The sequence below is a fragment of the Lepisosteus oculatus genome, chromosome 10 (genome assembly GCF_040954835.1).
Source record: "Lepisosteus oculatus isolate fLepOcu1 chromosome 10, fLepOcu1.hap2, whole genome shotgun sequence".
Lineage (NCBI taxonomy): Eukaryota > Metazoa > Chordata > Actinopteri > Semionotiformes > Lepisosteidae > Lepisosteus > Lepisosteus oculatus.
In genome coordinates, this window is record NC_090705.1 from 27,861,070 (window position 1) to 27,880,924 (window position 19,855).

At 37.8% G+C, this 19,855-nt stretch overlaps 1 protein-coding gene across 2 annotated transcripts in view; it reads left to right on the forward strand.

The window, feature by feature from the left end:
* The window catches only part of LOC102686628 (dpy-19 like 4), a 57,289-nt gene extending 40,570 nt beyond the window's left edge, over positions 1-16,719 (forward strand). For both annotated transcript variants that reach the window (XM_015357493.2, XM_015357492.2), the window contains 4 exons: positions 5,241-5,323; positions 7,574-7,706; positions 11,443-11,601; positions 15,739-16,719. In XM_015357493.2, coding sequence (XP_015212979.1) covers positions 5,241-5,323; positions 7,574-7,706; positions 11,443-11,601; positions 15,739-15,903 — 540 coding nt within the window. In that variant the 3' untranslated portion in view covers positions 15,904-16,719. The remainder of the gene's footprint in view (positions 1-5,240; positions 5,324-7,573; positions 7,707-11,442; positions 11,602-15,738) is intronic.
* The last annotated feature ends 3,136 nt before the right edge of the window (positions 16,720-19,855 follow it).

The window sequence follows — 19,855 nt, forward strand, 5'->3', positions numbered from 1 at the left end:
ATTAGTCAGATGTGACTGATTCCCAAACACCACAGAGGCTGGGTGGGAAACTCAACACACCGCATTGACCCCTGTGACCTGCTCAGTGCCATCATTGAAAGTTGCAGACTTTGTGATGGGGGCTTTTCTACCATTTCAAAGATTAGATACTTAAGCAGTGGTTTTTGCCAAACATTTCTTTATCCTGCTGCAACTCAGATATGCTAGCACAGTTCTGTTTAACAATAGCAGTGTGCAATTGGAGTGATTGCAATGGTTTTAAGTGAATATTCTAAGCTACAACGTAAAGTTTTTGTATTATTGTTTGCAAAAAAGACCCCTGGCATTTTTTAGACCAAGGACTTTTTAAAATATCTTCAGATTGTACTTCTTTTAGTTAAATTTTTGTGTTGAATTTCCTGTGATTGAATCAGTTAATCACTGTAATTTGTAGAGATAATGTTTGTTCTGTTGTCTGCAGAGGAAATTAAATAAAATTTATGATGCCATATTGTTAAGACAAATATACATCCCAAAAAAATAAACTAAAATTCCAATTTAGTTGACTTGTATCTAGGTTTTGGCAAGCATTAATTAAAGCACGCTTTTTTCTGTATTGAACACCAAAATCAAATATTTGATTGCGGCCATTCTCCAAAGTTCTAGGCATAGAAAAATTAATGTTATACATGCTCATCTTTCATTTAGCAGGACAATTTTTCCAAGTTTTTTTAGACATTAGCGTGAAAGTTGCAGCTAGAGCATAAATTAGTTGCCAGCCCTTATTTTCTATATTTAATGTTGTCCGTCCCTTTTAAGGTGTTAGCGTACTGTTGAGGTTGTACAAATATATTGCCTAAAGCACAGGGCTATTTTTGTTTTTTACAGAGGCTAAATTGCAGTGCTTAATTTGATTACTTTAATTAGTTTTTAACCCATAGAGCACAGTAGTTACGAGATGTTTTTAAATCTTTTCACTCTGTATTAAATGTGTCAAATAAGTCATTTCAGCCCCTTTAAAAAAAGAGAGTGAGGGGCTTGAGAGAAGCTTTAGAAATCAAATAATACTTCATGCGTGCAGTTTGTTTTTGTCAGAATTGCCTTTCGCAGGCCAAATTTTGACAAGAACAACGTGAGCTCACATTAATGCTTCTGGAATTACTCATAGCCAAAGTGGCAGTTCTTTCGGTCCAGTGCAACTGACAGAGCTGTACATTTCAAACCTATTATCTTTCCTTTAATATAAACACACAAATATTACGAGAGGACTTAAAAAGAACAACACAAAAAATTAAAAATGTAGATTATTTTGTCTTTACCACCAGATTATTTTTCTATTTTATTGAGGCACAGCAGCAGTAGTCATTACCCTGATGAAATAGAAACAAACATACAGCAGAAATATTTATGGATTCATTCCTACAATATGTCAACTAGGATATTAATATCTGGAAGACACTTTATGCCCCATTATAAGACACTGAATTTATGAATTGCCATATGTAGCCAATTACTTCATGCGTCTTTAAGGTTATGTATCTGTAGGAACATTGCGTAATGACAAAGATTGCACAATTGTTTCCTAATGTCTTGGCTTTAACAGTTTTAAATGGCTGTTCTTTAAATGTTTTGGAAACAGTTCTTGATTCTTTGTTCTTAATCTACGCATTGTGCTCCAAGACTGTTTGGGATTAACAGAAGTGGTATCTTGAAAACACATGGTGTTGATGGGATTTCACATTTTTTCTGTGTAAATATATTTCCTCCATGTGTCCGTACTGAATCCACCACTGAAGTGCAGCACGCTCTTGGTTGACATGACTACCATTATGCAGCAGCATCCCCACTAAGAAGCAGATCAGGTGGAAAATGATACATATAAATATTGGGGAAAAAATTGCAACACCTGGGTAAATGGTGGACACCAAGTATATTGAAAGCAAGGGTTCCATACAGTTGTTCTTCAACTATTAATAAAAAAAATAACATCCCATCATGCTTAGGGTTATGCATAAATATGCTGGATAGGCCTGGTGGTCTATAATTCTATATAAAATGTCAGCAAGAGTTCAGTGACTTTGATAGGTGGGTGGTTGTTGGGATTCATTTGGCTGAAGCTTCAGTGAACCAGATAGCTTGTTGATGTTTCAGAAGCAATGCAAATGTGATTGTGGAAATCCAAGGGAAAGATATCATCAGCAAAGGCCAACAGTGGGCAAAAGTGCATAGGCCATGATCATAATATTTATCTATTTATTCAAAGTGCTAGCCAAACCTGGTGAGCAAGTGCAGATCAATAGATCCCAACAGCAAAGGGTTCTGGTGGTTCTTGTAATATTGTGGAGCCATTTTCCTGGTATGGTTTGAGTGCACTAATTCCCATAAAAGGCAGGGTCAACAGGGGGAAGAATGACAAAGCCCCCATCCACAGACCACATGTGGTCATCCATTGGCTTGATGACCATAGACCTGGTGTTATCCATATGTCACAGCCTTCCCAGTCACCAGATCCGATGTTCTAGAACAACATTGAGACAGCATTTTCCATCTTCATCAACCAGACATGAGATCATTGACCTTCTCATGGAAGAATGGTGCTGCACCCTTCCTGCAGAATTCCAGAAGCTAGTAGGCACAACACACTACTAACCGACTTTACATTGGTTTTTCAGTTGTCCATTATCTGTACTTCACTATTTAAGGAGGAAATTAAGATAGGCCAGACTAAGCAAACACAAAGCACAATTTAACCTCAGGAAAACAATCGTACTCTGGGTGGTGCCATTGGATTTGTAATGATCAAGTAGGCAGGACCTTGGTTTATCATCTCCCCTAAAGGACTGCACCAAAAAGTTACTATCCCAGTTCACCATACAGGGGTATTAGTTTTATAAATCTCTTCCAGAGGAAAGATTGCCGCCTACATTACTTACAACAAAGAGGTTTTCCCAAGAGGTCTCTCATTCTATGATTGATTAGACCCAGCTTTGCTTACCTTCTGAGGTGTTAATGCTGCTGCTTAAAAATTATGCAGATTAATATTAAAGCATGCCCATGTTGTGTTGTGTTGTAATTTGCTGAGTTGATGCATCATGTACCAAATGAAGCAGTGACCTTTATCAGTTTTAGGATTAATTATAATTGGCAGTGATTTGATTTTTGGAAACTCTAAGCTTGGTAATTGTGCAGCTTAGAGAATATATGGAGTTACTGATCTGAAAGGCTGAACAATGAATGACTTGTTGCATAAAACAGAAATTTTAATACAGCATCAGATATGATAAATCGGAGTGTCTTGTTTTAATCACTACATAAGAAAGTTACAAATAAGGCTTTTCCACTTGTTTGATTTGGTTGGTTGTAGCGTATTGATCAGTGGATCCCTTCCATCATTTTCTTGAAGGTTCTAAAGGAGGCAGTTTTAACATCATGGCTTTCCAGCTTTTTTTAGATAACCTAGATCTTCCCTGTAAACAAGCTGGTATGAGCTTAATGATATCAAAGTTTAGCTAAGTTTGCAGTCCAAATCTTGTTTACACTGTTATTGTAAGAAGGGCCAGTAGAGGACGCTCACCCTATTGTCTGTGTGGGTCCAAATGCCCCAGTATAGTGACAAGGACACTATACTGTAAAAAGGTGACGTCCTTCGGATGAGATGTAAAACCAAGGTCTTGATTCTCTGTGGTCTTTAAAAATCCTAGGGTGCTTCTCGAAAAGAGTAGGGGTGTTACCCTGGCATCCTGGCCAAATTCCCCATTGGCCTTTAAGAGTCATGACCTCCTAATAATTCCTATCTATAAATTGGCTTCATCATTCTGTTCTCCTCCCCACTGTTAGCTGATACTGTATGTGGTGAGAGTACTGTGCGCACTATGGCTGCTGTCGCATCATCCTGGTGGATGATGGTGGTTTCCATTACCTGTAAAGTGCCTTGAGTGGTGTGTCCAGAAAAGCTCTGTATTAGTGTAAGGAATTATTATTATTATTCAAGAAATCCTTAAAAAAGTATTGTTTTATCTGCAGAGACAGGTAAGCACAGAACTGAACACAGGCAGGTACACACAGGCTGTTCCCGATGATTTACTCTGGTTAATTAACTTCATGGTAAATCATTAGACTTGATTCACGGAGTATATACAGTATAGAACACAGAAGAAAGGAAGAGAAAAGAACAGGGGAAGGGAGACGGGGAGAGAGAGAGACAGAGGAGAAGACCAAGAGTAGTGATATCACTTTATTGGCCATATATATATAATTTCTTGTATTATGAATTTGTCTTTTTGCATACCCCAACTTGCTCTCCATGAGACACACAGACAGGGAGAGAAGCTTGAGGTCAGAGTGTAGGGTCAGCCATTTATACAGCACCCCTGGACCAGTTGGGGTTAAGGGCCTTGCTCAGGGGCCCAACAGAATAGGATTCCTCTGCCGGCCACGGGATACGAACCAGCAACATTCCAGCCACAGGCACAGATCCTTAGCCACAGAGCCACCGCACCGCCCCAGTAGGAACATCACTATTCCTCTTCTTCCTTAAAGCTCTTGTCATACAAGAGGACATTGTTCTGATCAGTCCTGGACACCAGATTCTGACCAGTTAATCTAAATATTATTACAGAGAGCTTGCTGTCTTTATATTTTTGACATTGTTACATCTTCAGACTAAAAATTCTCTCTCCTGGTTTGATGATGCATATTTAGAACATGGAGATCCAGCTGTGGTCTCATTCTCGTTTCACTTTAGTATAAAATAGTCCATTGGATTGTCTTTCAGGTTTTGAAAACTTGTTTCATCTTCCATAAAAATTCTCTCTATGTAAGACGTCTTAATCTATTTGTATATTGCACTCCTAAATTGCATTAATTTTAAACCTAGAGTCTTTATTAAACTCTAAGGCAGTAATATCCTTTTTGTAGTCCAGTGGAAACAATTCTTCGCAAGTGAGGTTTGACTTTTGTTTTGTACAGTATAATCTTAACATTTGAATTGTACGCTGCCACTATGCAGCATTTTGCAGGAAACAAACAATTATAAGACACCTTAAACTCCTAAATTTCTGTCATGGGCTGTTTAATATAGTTCTGGGCTGCCTGTCTAGTATTTATCTTATTTTTATTATAATCAGTTAGGAACCTGAAAATAAATTCCTGCTTTTATTCCTATTGAGTTTTGATTTCCCATTTCTTGTTCACCTTCAGGTTAATACTGTAGCTCTCCAAATAATTGACATAATGTCCGTGTCCCTTCTCCCCCACTTCAGTATTTTCCCAGGGTGATAACGGAGCTCTCGGAGCTGCAGGAGGTCTATGATCCAGACACGGTGGAGCTGATGAACTGGATAAGGTAAGCAAGCTTGTCATCTTTGTTGGTTTTTTTTATTTTTAGGCAAAAAAAGGCAAAAGCTGGCTTACTTGAGCCAAGACAAATGATCAAGTCTAGAACCTTTCGATATATTGCAGTTAATATATCCACGCATGATGGCTGTCACTGTCCCTTATTATAAAGGAAGAGTTCTCTAAATAGTAAGTAGGTGTGTTGATTACTTATTTTTTTAGATCAGTTTCATTGTGGAGGCTTGATTGACATATTCAGGCAATGAGTCAAAATCCAAGTTAATCTGTTTTTTTTTTCTGATTCCCAGAAGCTTTTCACAGGGCCCTAGTTATGTCAAAAAAGAAAGGGCTTCTAGTACTGCAGTGTGGGCTAACATGAAGAGAACTGGAAGGAGGGAGAATTGCCTTCTATGACAAATAAAATCATTTTTCAGTGTGCCATTAATCTTTTATACTGCTCTTAAATGGTTTAAATGAGGCTTTTTGCTAAGATTACCTACCGGTCCCACTGGTACCTTATTTTCAGAACAGAACAAGTAAGTCAAGTGTTTTACCCCTAGGTCTTAACAGCAGTGAATTTCCAAGATCACATCACACCAGTGACCAGTGCCCACCTTTTTATTGTTTTTTTTATCAGTGAGTGTTTTTCCAAGAATTTACTTTCCTCGCTGCTTTCAAGATGTTAAGAAAGTTTACTTCTGGGAAAAGAAAATCTTGAATTTTTTAAGAAGAGCCTGAAATATCTTTTTTTTTGCTGTCACAAATTTTGGTTCAGATTAATATTATTGTATTCCTTTTTTTCTGCCTCCATCATAAGTCATGGATGGAGCAGATTCTCTTGGGAGTCTCAGAGTTTTTAGTTAAACCTTGGAGGTATTAACAGTGCACATCAATTGGAGTATCTTTCCTTTCCTCAGAGCTAACTTGTCTCCGAACAACTTTGGTTTTTTTGTGCATGTTCTCATGTTAACATTTCTTTCAAGGACATCAAAGTCAGTCAGCTTTCCCACCTCCAGACTTTTTTTTAATCCCATGTTTTTATTTTTCAGTGGAATTTTATAGTTTCATGGCATAAACCTGCCGTGAAATCCTCTAGAGGATGATGGGTATATTACTGCTCCCTCCAACAAGATATTTTCTGTTGTTTTTTAAATGTTTCTGCTATTGTTTTTATCTTTTATCAGTGATGTGAAAGTGTGACAATAGACACAAAGTATACTGCATTAAGTGACTTAGAGGCATATACTTAGAAGGTACATTTGTTTACCAAATAGTTAAACACATTCAGACTGCAGAGCTGAACGATGCTCATTGTTTGTTTGTTTGTTTTTTTCATTAAAGCACTACTTTTAATACAAACGTGACCTAGTAATTTGTCCCTCCTTACAAAATATTTACTTACACCATACTTCAAAATTTGTCAAATTTAATAAGGTAGCAAAAACATATAGCTGAAATTGGATGCCTCTAAACCTCAGACTATTAATCTTTTATATAATTTTATATGTAACTTCAAGTCCCCATTCCTTGTATTTTATAGCTTTTACTGGAATCTCTAGTTTAAAATTGCTTTGAATGTAGAATAATACTTTGCAATGTTTTATTTACCAGATCACTATTTGATTATATAAAAACATGTAACAAGCACAGCTTCATTGCAGTCAACATCTTCATCAGGGCTCCAAATTAGTATTACAGATCAGCACAATATCAAGCCTGTACACACCTGGGCAGTGCCCCCCTTTGAAAAAACCCTAAGAACACTATCATTTGCAAACCTCTTTTATATAATATTTATTGCATCTAAGATCAGCGCAACGCAAAATCTGCTGGGTCTTGTTAAATGTAATTTCATTGTGCATCAAGTCCCCAATACGACCTAGAAGTGATTCAATTACATGCTGTCATTATTTTGCCATATTTCTATTTAAATTATTAAGAATGTTTTTATCATCTGCATAGGAGCTAGCCAAAGTGCTTAACAGTGTGTAAAAACAGCAGACCCTAAAGTTACTGTACATCAAAAGTATTGACTGAACAAAAAGGTTTTTTACAGTGTAAAATGGGTCTATTTAGCATTTAGATAATCCATGTGTATGTGACCAATGATGGTGTCAGTTCAGCCATCTTTGTTCCGCCATGGTTTTTATTGTTTTCTTCTGTGTTCACGTGAACCTTGTGTAAAGTAGTGAGTACACCCTGAGGGACACAGATGCCCAGTGGAGACTGTCTACCCTCACCCATCCCCCTCTGTTGCTAGGAGACAGGCTCCAGCTGCGACAGTGTTTGCAGGAAGCCCTCAATTAATGGGAGTGGTGAAGCTGTGCTCAGGATGGACAGTGACCAGTTTACCCCTCTACACTGACGTCAATCTGATGAAACGCAATGAAAATGTAAGTGTCTCACTGCTGCTTAGTACAATCATTAAATGTGTTGCAGATTTTGGGGGGTAGTTGGGAAGAGAGTTATCATTGTCATAGTGAAGTGTGAAATGTGCAAAGTTGAAAATGTATCTAAGTGTTTATACCAGGGGGCTATCAAGATGAGGTTTGAATCACAACTCCCAGTCAACTGCTTTGTAAGATGCCTTTAATAAGCCTGTACAAGCTGTACTGTAATATATATGTTACGACATGGCGAGTAGATGGAGAAAGTCAGGTCTTGCTGACAGGCTGAGAAATCCAAATGCTTGATCCCAGTGAAGATCCAGTGTGGCTCAGAGACTGAGTATGTAGGCAGGCAGAGATAGCTGAACAGGACAGACGATAGCAGACAGGTTGATCCGAGACTGATGGCAAGCGCAGTTATCAGGACTATAAGGCTAGAGGTATGATTATATGCCACTGGTCCTGCACTTGGCTGGACAGATGGAGTGCTGACAGGCAGAGCGGGTTTGAGTCAGAAAAATACTTGAGCTAAAGTCAGGCTGTTTTTATTTGGAAGTGGGCTAGTTGTGCTGTGAGTACTACCCTTGGCAGAAGGTAGCTCAATTACAGAGCACTGGACCATATGCGGATCGGGGTTTGAATGTCCTGGACTAATGGATTTTTCACCTGTTAATTGGAGGCAGGTGGTTGAGATAAGTGGCCCGAGTGAGCCCTCACAGCCCTGGAAGGTGTTTTGAGTCCTTATGTGAATGCAGCCAGTTTCAGTGGAGTCTGATGTTCATAATCTCTGGCTCATATGAGAGTAAATTATGTATGTGTATTTAACACTTGTCTAGTAAGTGGAATTCCAGGAGGCCTAGCTGGAATAAAAGCTTGAGAAACATTTTCTAAATCTAGTGAAAGAGACAATTTTATAACCAGTTAAGTCAGGAACGCGAGACTTGTAGCACAGTAATTTTGTAAGTGGTCAGAAAAATGAGACTGACAAGTCTTCATCGAAACTTCTCTCAAGGATGGTCTTGCAGAGTAGGGCAGCCTAGTTGAGTGAAATCTCAATTAAATCTCTTGGTCTTGTGTTTTCCTAATTCTCTTTTAACCAGTAGAGGGAGACATAGCCAGATTTGTTATGGCTGACTGAAGACCCTTTTCTGAAATTCTGACATGTTGGTCATTACTCCTTCATGCACCTCAAGGCTCAGTCTGCTTCACTTTTCACATGGTAACAGGATAAATTAAACCACCTTCATATTATAACACAGCACATCTATTTTTTTAAATTAATATGACATTTATGTTTTCATTTTTTCTATTTTTCTAATTAGTGGAAGAATAATGGATAATTTTTTTGGGTAGTACAGATTAATTCCTACTGAAAAGTGCAGCTTCCCTGCATCTTATAAAAGCTGTATTGAGAATGATGTGACTGCAGACATTTCCATGGTTACTGATTTGAGGGTTGCTGCCTGTGCTCTACAGAATCCATTCCATTACTGATAGCATTGTGTCAGTTTTCTTTCATTGAAGGTAATTCTGCTACTGCTGTCTCTTTGTGAAAAGATTTGGGTCAGTGTTGGTGACCCAGGACATAAAAAAACACTCGTACCTGTCAGCATATAGATTTTCATATTTTCTTCCAAAACATCTCACTTCAACAGAAGAGGTGCAACACATTATTTCTTTAATAGACTTCAATGTGATTCTCTTTGTTTGGTCCTTCTGCCTTGTTTCATGCAATGTTATGTGCACTCGTTAGATCCATGCACCTTTCTTTTTTTCCTTTTGTGTATTACCTTTCTGTGTAACATGTTACATGCTTATATTGTTTTGAACTTCCTGACAGAATTTATTTTGTTTATATCAAACATTTATATGCTGAAAATTGCCCAGTTCAAAAACTGCAGATTTGGATGCTTTTTCAGAGAATTAATTGACTTGAAAAAACTTTATGGTACTCTGCTCATGTTTTTAAATTCAGGAAATCTCCTTTTCCTTATGTTAGGTTGTGGTGAAAAACAATCAGGTTGAATCCTTTGTCCCATCCTGCCTCTCTAAATTATTCAGAATTACTCAGATGGGATTTTCTGAACTTGCTACAGATTGCAGTATTATAATTGTACATTGCCTGAGATGTAATGATAAAATGAACTCAGATTGGCCAGATTGGAGTGGATCATTTTGTATCATACACAAGTGGTCCCTCTGCCTGGCAGTGTTTCTGTGTGACCTGCTGGATATGAGTGGCAGCTGTCTCTGTCCTCCAGCTAACGTAAGCCATGTTTTTTAGGTTTCAGAATTACTGAGCCAAACATGGTGGACAGCCTGGCAGACCATGCCTCAGAGTCCAGGGTGGAGTGTCCTTGTCAACACAGGGTTGTAGTAACAGTTGATATTCACATGCAGATTTTTATTCAAAATTGAAATGTAAAGGAGAGAGCGGTTTCTTAATTACTACTTTGAAAAGAGGACACTAATATCAAGGTTTTAGGCTGGCCTGATTATTTGTTAATCTATTGTCCTTATCAGTGGGGAAATTTTCAGCTAAGTCTCTTTTATTTCATATGACTTTGGGGAGGATTTTGCACTAGAACTTAGGTAGCTGGAGCAATTTGTAGAGAAATAATTACAACACCCACACACAGGACATGTGAAGAACATTGTAAGTAAGTCACACTGATCCTGGAGTTCCAGTTCTGAAGATAGTCACATGTGCTTCTCATCCTCTGGGTACTGTAAAAAATAGCCAAGTGTTTAGGACACAATGCTCTTTCTCATACAAAGAGACATCACATTTCATCTGGATGCATAAGCACCTTGTTCACTTTCTTCTTTGAATTGTGGGAAAGTAAACTAATTTATTATCACTTCTAGTACAGTGCATCCTTTTGAAACATGCATGTTTCAACAGTGTGAACAGTGATTTTATTTTTTATTGTGTTAGAAGAACATAAATAGAAGGAAACTGCTGGTTGATAATGGCAGTCAGTAGCAATGGCTAGGGCAGAGCACCAGTACTTGTGTTTCCAGACTTTATCCTTTACTACAGAATTTACATTTGAGAGCCATATGTTTAGGACAAAGAAAGGTTGTTAGGAAAGTGAAAGCAAATTCAATTCAGTATAAGTTAGTTATATAAACTTGATATTTTTTAAAATTAAATGGTGAAAAATGAACATGCCCTTTCAATGAAAAAATGTCTCACTCAAGCTATCTGTGTTAACAGATGATTTTTAAAATATGATTTACCCCTTCTAAATCTCAGTGTCTCCCTTAACCTTTCTGAGCTTGCAGAGAAGTAGAGAAATGCCTACTTACCTGGCTGCCTACTGACAAAGCTTTCATCTGTTTTTATTAATATCACATCTTGAGCTTTAAAAGTCACAATTGAGTTTTAAAATATCTCTTAATTCACCACACACAAATAGCAATTGTCCTGCTCATCCCCAAAGCTGTTGACTAAGTAAATGCTTGTGATAGAGCTGTTGAATCTGCCATGTCCTGACAATGCAGAGCATGTATCCCAGTATGCACGTGCTCTGTGTGTGATTGAATATTTTAATTGTATGGTGCAGAATACTTTTGACATAACTTTGAAATTTAGAAGTTGCAATGCATTATTAAACATTTTAAAAATCTTCTGTGGTCTTTGCATTTCCAAAAAAATAGAATGTCTTTGATCAGTTTGCTGCAAATACATGTAGTGCCGTTTCTTAGAGAAATGTCATCTCTTGTTATTTTTCCACAGGTTTACCAGGTCTATTCAATGCGCCCAGCTGAGGACATTTATAAGATCCTCACAGCCTACAAAGCTAGCTATGTAATTATAGAGGAGGCTCTCTGCAGTGAGATGAGTCAAGCAAAAGGCTGTCGAATAAAGGACCTGCTGGATGTTGCAAATGGTCATGTGAGTAGCAGACAGCGCCTGAAAAAAAAGCAACAAAAGTATTAAAAATGCACTAAAAACCTTCCTCCGCTTTGGTTTTCAGATTAGATATTTTGGTATTTAAAATATGAGATAACTTCTCAGTGCTCAGTTGGCTGAATCCCACTAGTGTGTGATGTCCAAGGTATCCTTAGCATGTCATATAATAGTAACTTTTTGGTTTGTGTTTTTCTGCTGGTTTTTCCTCCAGCTGCTATGAATTTTCTTGTAAGGCACAGTGGACCTCATAGTGTGGCATACTGCTTAATACAATATATGTGTATGGACAGGCCTAAAACCTTAGTACGTCCATGTAGGTCTAGAGCAGTGGTTCTCAAACTGTGGTACGCGTACCGGCAGTGGTACGTGGAGTGCCGCCAGGTGGTACGCCAAATGACCCTGGAACTGTGTTGTGTGCGCTGAAAAAATCGGGACGGTTTTCATATTTTGTATTTTTATACGTGTCGAATACGCAGCCTACGTACTACGATACAGTGCGCGCTAATACTTCAGTGGACACAAGAGATACTCTGTAATTCTATACCACTCTATAGGAATGCATGCTACGGATGCAAGTGACCAATTGTATTTAAAAAAAGCTACTGTATCTCCAGCAAACAGGGAGAAAGGAGAATGTGCGTGATTTTGGAACAATGCCAACGTTGTAAACACAGGAATGCATAGAAATGCGTGCTACGAACGCTGGTAATCTTGTGAGCACAGGAAAGCGTGAAAAATAACAGAAAAATATTTAAGAACTATTCTAAGTTAATTTGAGAAAAATACACCGAGCGTCTCTGTGTTTCTCTCCCATGCGCATGAAATAAATACTTAAAATAAACACTGAAATAAAAACGGAAACGTGGAAAAATGCAAGCTTGCGAATTGCTAAAGCAGGTAAGCCCCACACTATTATGTGTGGAGAAAAAGCTGCTGAACAGCTCGACCTGCTGCCCCCCTCCCGAAAGACACAGTTATTCATAGAATTATTGAAATGAAGGATTATATCAAAAGTACGCTGACAGAGCGCGTTAAGATGAGCAGATGTTTTTCACTGCAATTAGATGAGTCTGTAGTCGATTTGGCCAATTTGCTCGTTTACGTTAGATACGAGTTTGAGGGTACGTCCCATGAGAACTTTCTGTTCTGTAAGCCGCTACCAACAGGAACTACAGGAGAGCACGTATTTCAGCTTCTGATTGAATTCATCGAAGAGAATGGCATCGACTGGATAAAATGGGTCGGAGTTTGTACAGATGGTGCTAGAGCAATGACAAGCCGACACAGCAGTGTAGTTGCACGAATTAGAGAGGTTGCTCCAGAAATTAATGGTTTCATTGCAACATCCGCGAGACCTTTGCCGTCAAGAAAATGCCTGACGATTTCAAATCTGTTAGACTGTTGTAAATTGTATCAAGGCTTGAAAAATTAATTCACATCTGCTTTGCTCGACTAAACAGGCTCACCCCTCTCACTGAAATGGTGCTTTTTTATTTTTATGTGTTGTTTTTTTTTCTGTAAAACACTTTGAGAAGCCACATTTTAATATATCAAACAAAGTTTATTATTATAATATTTATTATATGTATGTGTGAGTGTGTGTGCACATGCGCTCATGTTGGTCATTGATAATTTCTGGAGTTCCTATGAGATGATGACTTGTAGGTGGTACTTGGATGCTTTGGTTGGATTAGGGGTGGTACTTGGTCCAAAAAGTTTGAGAACCACTGGTCTAGAGTATGCAGTGGAAAGCCCCCAGGTTGATCATCAAACAGTGGTTCTAAAAAAAGTCGGTATACAATACACAAAATAATTATGGATTTAAAAAAAATGAAAAAGATACATCAAAATGGAGGTTGCCATCGGTATGTTCTTTTGCCATTGACTTTTCATGTAAGGTCAGGCTTGCCCTGAGGCACACTCAGTTTCTGTAATGTGGGAAGCAGCAGGAAACACATTTGAAGTGCCACAAAAAAGGCACAGCTTCCTGAGTGAAATAAGAATGTCTTCAACAGAGCCATCCTGAAGTATCTGATTTAGCATCTCTTGCACAGATTAGAAGGGGAGAGAGAGGAACTGCTCATTAAAATTGTGTGCATGTATTGAAATCCCTCTGCCTATAAGCTCCTGGAGTTTATCCCCACTACTTTTGTGGGGTTAGAGTTCTAGGCAAGGAAATCCTTGCAGTGCAAAGTTAATGATTCAAAGAGCAGGAGGCAGATAGTGGAGTGTAATAAATAGGATTAGACTTTGTTGGAGAGTTTGGATTGATAAATATGTTTTTTTTAGCTGAGCCTACTAAACTACACCTCAGTCGTGTCTTCATATCTGCTGAAGATAATGTTTTGTTACTTTTTACAATACAAAATGTATCATATTAATGTAGTTAGAGTCACCCTTGTCTAGGGTATTGCTCTGACCTCTTCAACTACCTTAGGAGCTGTCATTTATGATTAGAAAAAATAGAAGCCATGTTTGTTTAAAGGTTAGATTAAATAGAGCTCAGGATAAAGCAAAAACTATTCTGCCTGTGTCTGATACTGTGGCACCCAGCCAATGACCTCATTGTATTCTGAAGACACTCACTTAGGCAACAGCTTGTAATGAACAGAGTTTTACAGGACTCTGCTCCTGGGCTATGTCTAATATATTGGGCCTGTTTGTAATATTTAACATTTATTTGTATTTATGATCATTTCAGCCTGTGTGTTTGGCTTTTTGTTTCAAAGACATCACTGATATCACTCTTATTACTGTTATTAAAATGAAGTAGTCCTGGCTATGAGATCAATAATGCCAATTTCACAATTTAATGTTTTTTTAAAAAGAAAAAGCTCTGAAAGTGCTTTTCATTTTTGAGTATTAGCATATTTCTCTTGCTGAAAATGTATCCCACATTACCTTCTTGAACTGTGGGCCAAACACTAAAAACAAGGAAATATTACCTTGTTGTGATGATTTGTTTTCATTAGAAAAATTGTTCACTATTTATGATTTACAGAATTTTCTGGGAAGGGTTCCTTATTTAACCATGTAAAAACATTTTCAAGGATTTCAAATAGCCAGAAAATTTCCTGTTATATAAAATGAAGGTTGAACTGCTTACAGTACATTTCATCAAGTGCTACCCAGTTAAAAGACTGGATATGCATTATGGGGATAAGGATACTACTGGCTGTACAATTTATAAAACTAATATAAGATTAATTAGAAATGCATGCATAATGCATATATTTATGGTAAAAAAACTAGATCAGAAAGCGTAAGCTTAAAGGAAAATGTGCTAAACAAATTCTGAAATTTAAATTTGGTAGCCTTGCAGTATTGTAGCTACTACCCAGAGTTCATTGCTGAAAGCATGACATTGCCAGTAAAGCCTGCACTGTAATGACAGTCAGACTCTGTGGATTCATTTTGAAAATCTATTTCTTAAAAAAAAACAAATTTAATTCATTTTTAAACAGGTTAGATTCCAAGGGAAATTCTATGGTTAATAGGTTATTGTTCCTCTTAAATGCCTATTTTAATTAATTTTAAAATATTTTTCAAATATCATCAAACAGTTGTAAAATCTATAATTTGTGCTTTTGTTTATGTCTTCTAAAAACATTCTTACATAACAGGATGTTGACAAACCTGCACAGGAAGGGTATAACTTAAAAATACGTTTGTCAAACAATCTGAGTGCAAAAATCAACCAGAAATATTATTTTTCAAAAGTCAAAATAGAACCTAAAAGATAATGAGTTTCAATGGTGGATAACCATTGTTTTTGTGAGGAGGTTATTTTACTCAACTCTCAGCAGGTTACTTTTCCCCTAACTCAACAGAAACTGGGATAAGCTTCTGGCCTATAAGTATCTGAGTTCAGGAAGGACTTAACTTAAAAATAGGTTTGCCAAGCAATCTGAATGCAAAAATCAACCAATTGATAGCCCGCACAGTGAAATGTACAGTATATAATAATATGAATGGCAGCAAGACAACATTAAAGCAGAAGAGATATTATGAAGAACAGTCCTTATCCAAAGAATAATAAATATAATTCTGTCTTGGCTCTCTTTAAAATTACTGATGTCATCTGTGTTTTTATGTTCTCTTTTGTTTAATCCCTTGAAGGTGATTTATGAGAAAGGAGAAATGTATGCCTTTTCAAAGTACGGAAGATTCTGCCACGAGATCAAAATGAACTACTCCCCTTACACCAACTACTTCACCAGAGTCTTCTGGAACCTCTCGTACCATGTGTACAGAGTCAACACTGTCATTTCTTTCCAGTACTGAAGGGAACAGGAGCCAGAATAGACTGCCTCTGTTTGTTTACTTATATCTTTTTGTATCATTTTAGAAATGCATTTATCAAGTCATTGTTCATTTGAAAACATGTAACACACAACATATTCTGTATGATGAACAGAAAGCATAAGCAAAGACAGAGGGAATAAGGGTTCTCTCTTGCCTTTTAGCAAATATCCAAGTCTTTAGTTACAGTCCCAGCATTTTTATCCAGGTGATGGAAACTAAATGCTAGCCTATGTGTCCTTAAAGAGGACAGAAGAGGACAGAAGAGGAGAGGCCTAGTTCACTTGGTGTGTGAGACTGAGTGATGTAAGATGGGATGCAGCATTCGGAGCTCAACTGTTAGCAGCAAAAGGATGTATTTGAGATCCAAGGAGAGCTGATCTCAGAAATTTAGCAGTAGTGAAGCTTTGACACCCGGAGAAGGCTCCACGGCCGAGACCATTTTTCTTTCTTCTTTTTTTCAGCATGGAATTAACCTAGTACTTGTTCCTTTGCAGTCTACGCATGCTGACGCAGCTACCCACCTGAAGTAGTGAAGCTTTGCTCCACGGTCTAAGTACATCAGATCAAGTAGGATAGTCCTTAAGATTGCTCAGAAAGATAAAACGATGCTGAGATAAAAGGGCCACTTCAATTTACAGCTTGACATTCTGGTTCAGAGAGATGGCTCAGTCTGTCACACCCTTGCAAGGGACTGAGCTGTTATTCCCAACACAAAATATGAATGTACTGGAGAAAGGTTTAATTTATTTTTGTTCTCTAAAACATTTGTGTTTTTAAACTTCTTTACCAACCTTAGTAGTTGTTGTCATTTTTTCTTATTAGTTTCATGAAGGGCTTGTTTACTACTATATGTAAAATGTTTAAAAATATTCTCTTTTAAGTTCTGTATTTAACATAAAGATTGCAACGCTAGTAATAGCCCTATTGTACAGAGGGTCGGTGTACTTGTTGAACCTAGTAAAAAGTTAATAGATGCCTGGATACAAGTTACTCTACATTGTGGCCAGTGATATCACTCATATCAGCCATATCACTCTGCAACTCACAAATGGCAACCCACTGAAGCTAAGCAGGTGTGAGCGTGGTCAGTACCTGGATGGGAGACATCCTGGGAAAAACTGCAGGTTGCTGCTGGAAGAGGTGTTAGTGGGGCCAGCAGGGGGCACTCACCCTGCAGTCCATGTGGGTCCTAATGCCCCAGTATAGTGACACTATACTGTAAACAGGCGCCGTCTTTTGGATGAGACGTAAAACCGAGGTCCTGGCTCTACTGTATGTGGTCATTAAAAAATCGCAGGGCGTTTCTTGAAAAGAAAAGGGGTGTAACCCTGGCGTCCTAGCCAAATTTCCCATTGGCCTTTAACAATTATGGCCTCCTAATAACCCCCATCTATAAATTGACTTCATCACTCTGCTCTCCTCCCTACTGATAGCTGATGTGTGGTGAGCATTCTGGCACACTATGGCTGCCGTCGCATCATCCAGGTGGGGGCTGCACATTGGTGGTGGTGGAGGGAAGTCCCCATTAACTGTTAGAAGTGCTTTGAGTGACGTTTCCAGATTTGGAAGGAAAACTAGTACTGTAATGAGAAGAGGTATGATTCATCATTCTTGACACCTAGACCATGAAACTGGAGGTAAGCAGTACAAATGTTTTCAAACACTGTTTTCATACAAAATACAACATTTTGAGTACCAGTAAAATTGAGTCTAGCATGAGTGGGGCATACCAGAAAGGTAACACAATACCCACCTCTGGATCTTATTGAGATGCAACCAGTATAGTGTTGGTACCACATGCCCCCTTATCAGTTCTCTGCTTTCTTCTCAGTTTAGCCCCGTTATTAATAATTACCCGAAAAAGCTGGTATTTTTAGTTGTGATGATATCCGGATATCTCAATATTTAGTTTTACTGTGATTAAATTGTATAACTATAACGAATTATTATTTTGATTCCAAGCACCTACAAGTGAGATAGCTAAAGATAATCGTTTATTTTAAAATATTAATAAATGCATCCTAGACATAGTAATACGAGTGACATTGGTAGTATTATGACTACAATGGGTTTCTCTTGTAGATAACTGGAACACGTTACATACTACAGTATATATTACACTAACCCCCCAGTTTTTTACAGATGTGCTTTATTACTTACACTCCTCAAGTGGCTAGTTTTACTTGACTCAACTTGTGTTAATCTGTTAGCTGTTCTTTCTGTAGTTTTTATTTTATAACATACCAAAGTTTGATATTCATGATGTATGGTAAGTGTGGTGCATATACTGTAGAAGTTGACTCTGGTAGCCTCATTTTAATATTTTATGTTACCAAACTGTTGAGCTGAATTTATCAGGTATTGTTAATGATGTACTGGTTTGCTGAAGTTTGTGCCAACATGTAGGAAAATCCTTTCACCTCTCCTTTACAATGTGTATATACTAAAGTTCAGTTGGGACCCAAGGATGAGCTGAGCTCATCTCACCATTCTTAGTGTATATTAGAAGTCAACATATTCTATCCATTATTTTTACCTGATCTGTACCCTCCCATCTTGTATGTGCTTGACTATTTTATGTTTTAAAGTTGACTGTCAAAAGACTGGGCGAAAGCCAGGACAAAACTTTATTTAGTGTGGCCACACTTCATCAGGTGCAGCTATGGCATCACAACAGGAATAACCTTTGCAAACAAATTTGTTGAAGATAACTTGCCACACAGTAGGTGTGTTGTCTGTTACTAGCATCAGTATTTCAGCTAAAACCGACATTTTTTCTCAATCAACTTTCGCAGTGAGTATCAGTCCATCACAGATTAAAAATTTATCACATGAAGATGCAACTTTTTAATGTTGGAGGTCTGTCTATCTGTATGTCTGAAAAGACTGAGAATGTGAGAAATCACATTCTTTGTGGGGACATGCTGAGAGTATTACAGATAGTAATTGAGAATGCATTAAATAAAAAAATTACACACTTCCATGCTTTTGTTGTTTTTTAAGTGTAGTAAATGCAGTATTTTTAGTGCCTTACAATGATTTCCTTTTGAACTAATGTGTCAACCTCTGAACCTTCGAATCCTGTTTTTTCTTTTATTTTTTTGTAGAAGCATTTTTTTATTTTTTTGTGTTTAGTTTTCAATTATTTTTCCACGTTGTCAATCGGCTTGGTTTTACTGTTGCGACTGCAGTAGGAAATTATGGTAAAATGTTACATACAGTACCTTGCGAAAGTATTCGGCCCCCTTGAACTTTTCAACCTTTTGCCACATTTCAGGCTTCAAACATAAAGATATAAATTTTTTATTTTATGTGAAGAATCACCAACAAGTGGGACACAATTGTGAAGTGGAACGAAATCTATTGGATTTTTGAAACTTTTTTAACTAATAAAAAAATGAAAAGTGGGGCGTGCAAAATTATTCGGCCCCTTTACTTTCAGTGCAGCAAACTCACTCCAGAAGTTCAGCGAGGATCTCTGAATGATCCAATGTTGTCCTAAATGACTGATGGTGATAAATAGAATCCACCTGTGTGTAATCAAGTCTCTGTATAAATGCACCTGCTCTGTGATAGTCTCAAGGTTCTGTTGAAAGCGCAGAGAGCATCATGAAGACCAAGGAACACACCAGGCAGGTCCGTAATACTGTTGTGGAGAAGTTTAAAGCTTTGGATACAAAAAGATTTCCCAAGCTTCAAACATCCCAAGGAGCACTGTGCAAGCGATCATCTTGAAATGGAAGGAGTATCAGACCACTGCAAATCTACCAAGACCTGGCCGTCCCTCTAAACTTTCAGCTCAGACAAGGAGAAGACTGATCAGAGATGCAGCCAAGAGGCCCATGATCACTCTGGATGAACTGCAGAGAACTACAGCTGAGGTGGGAGAGTCTGTCCATAGGACAACAATCAGTCTTACACTGCACAAATC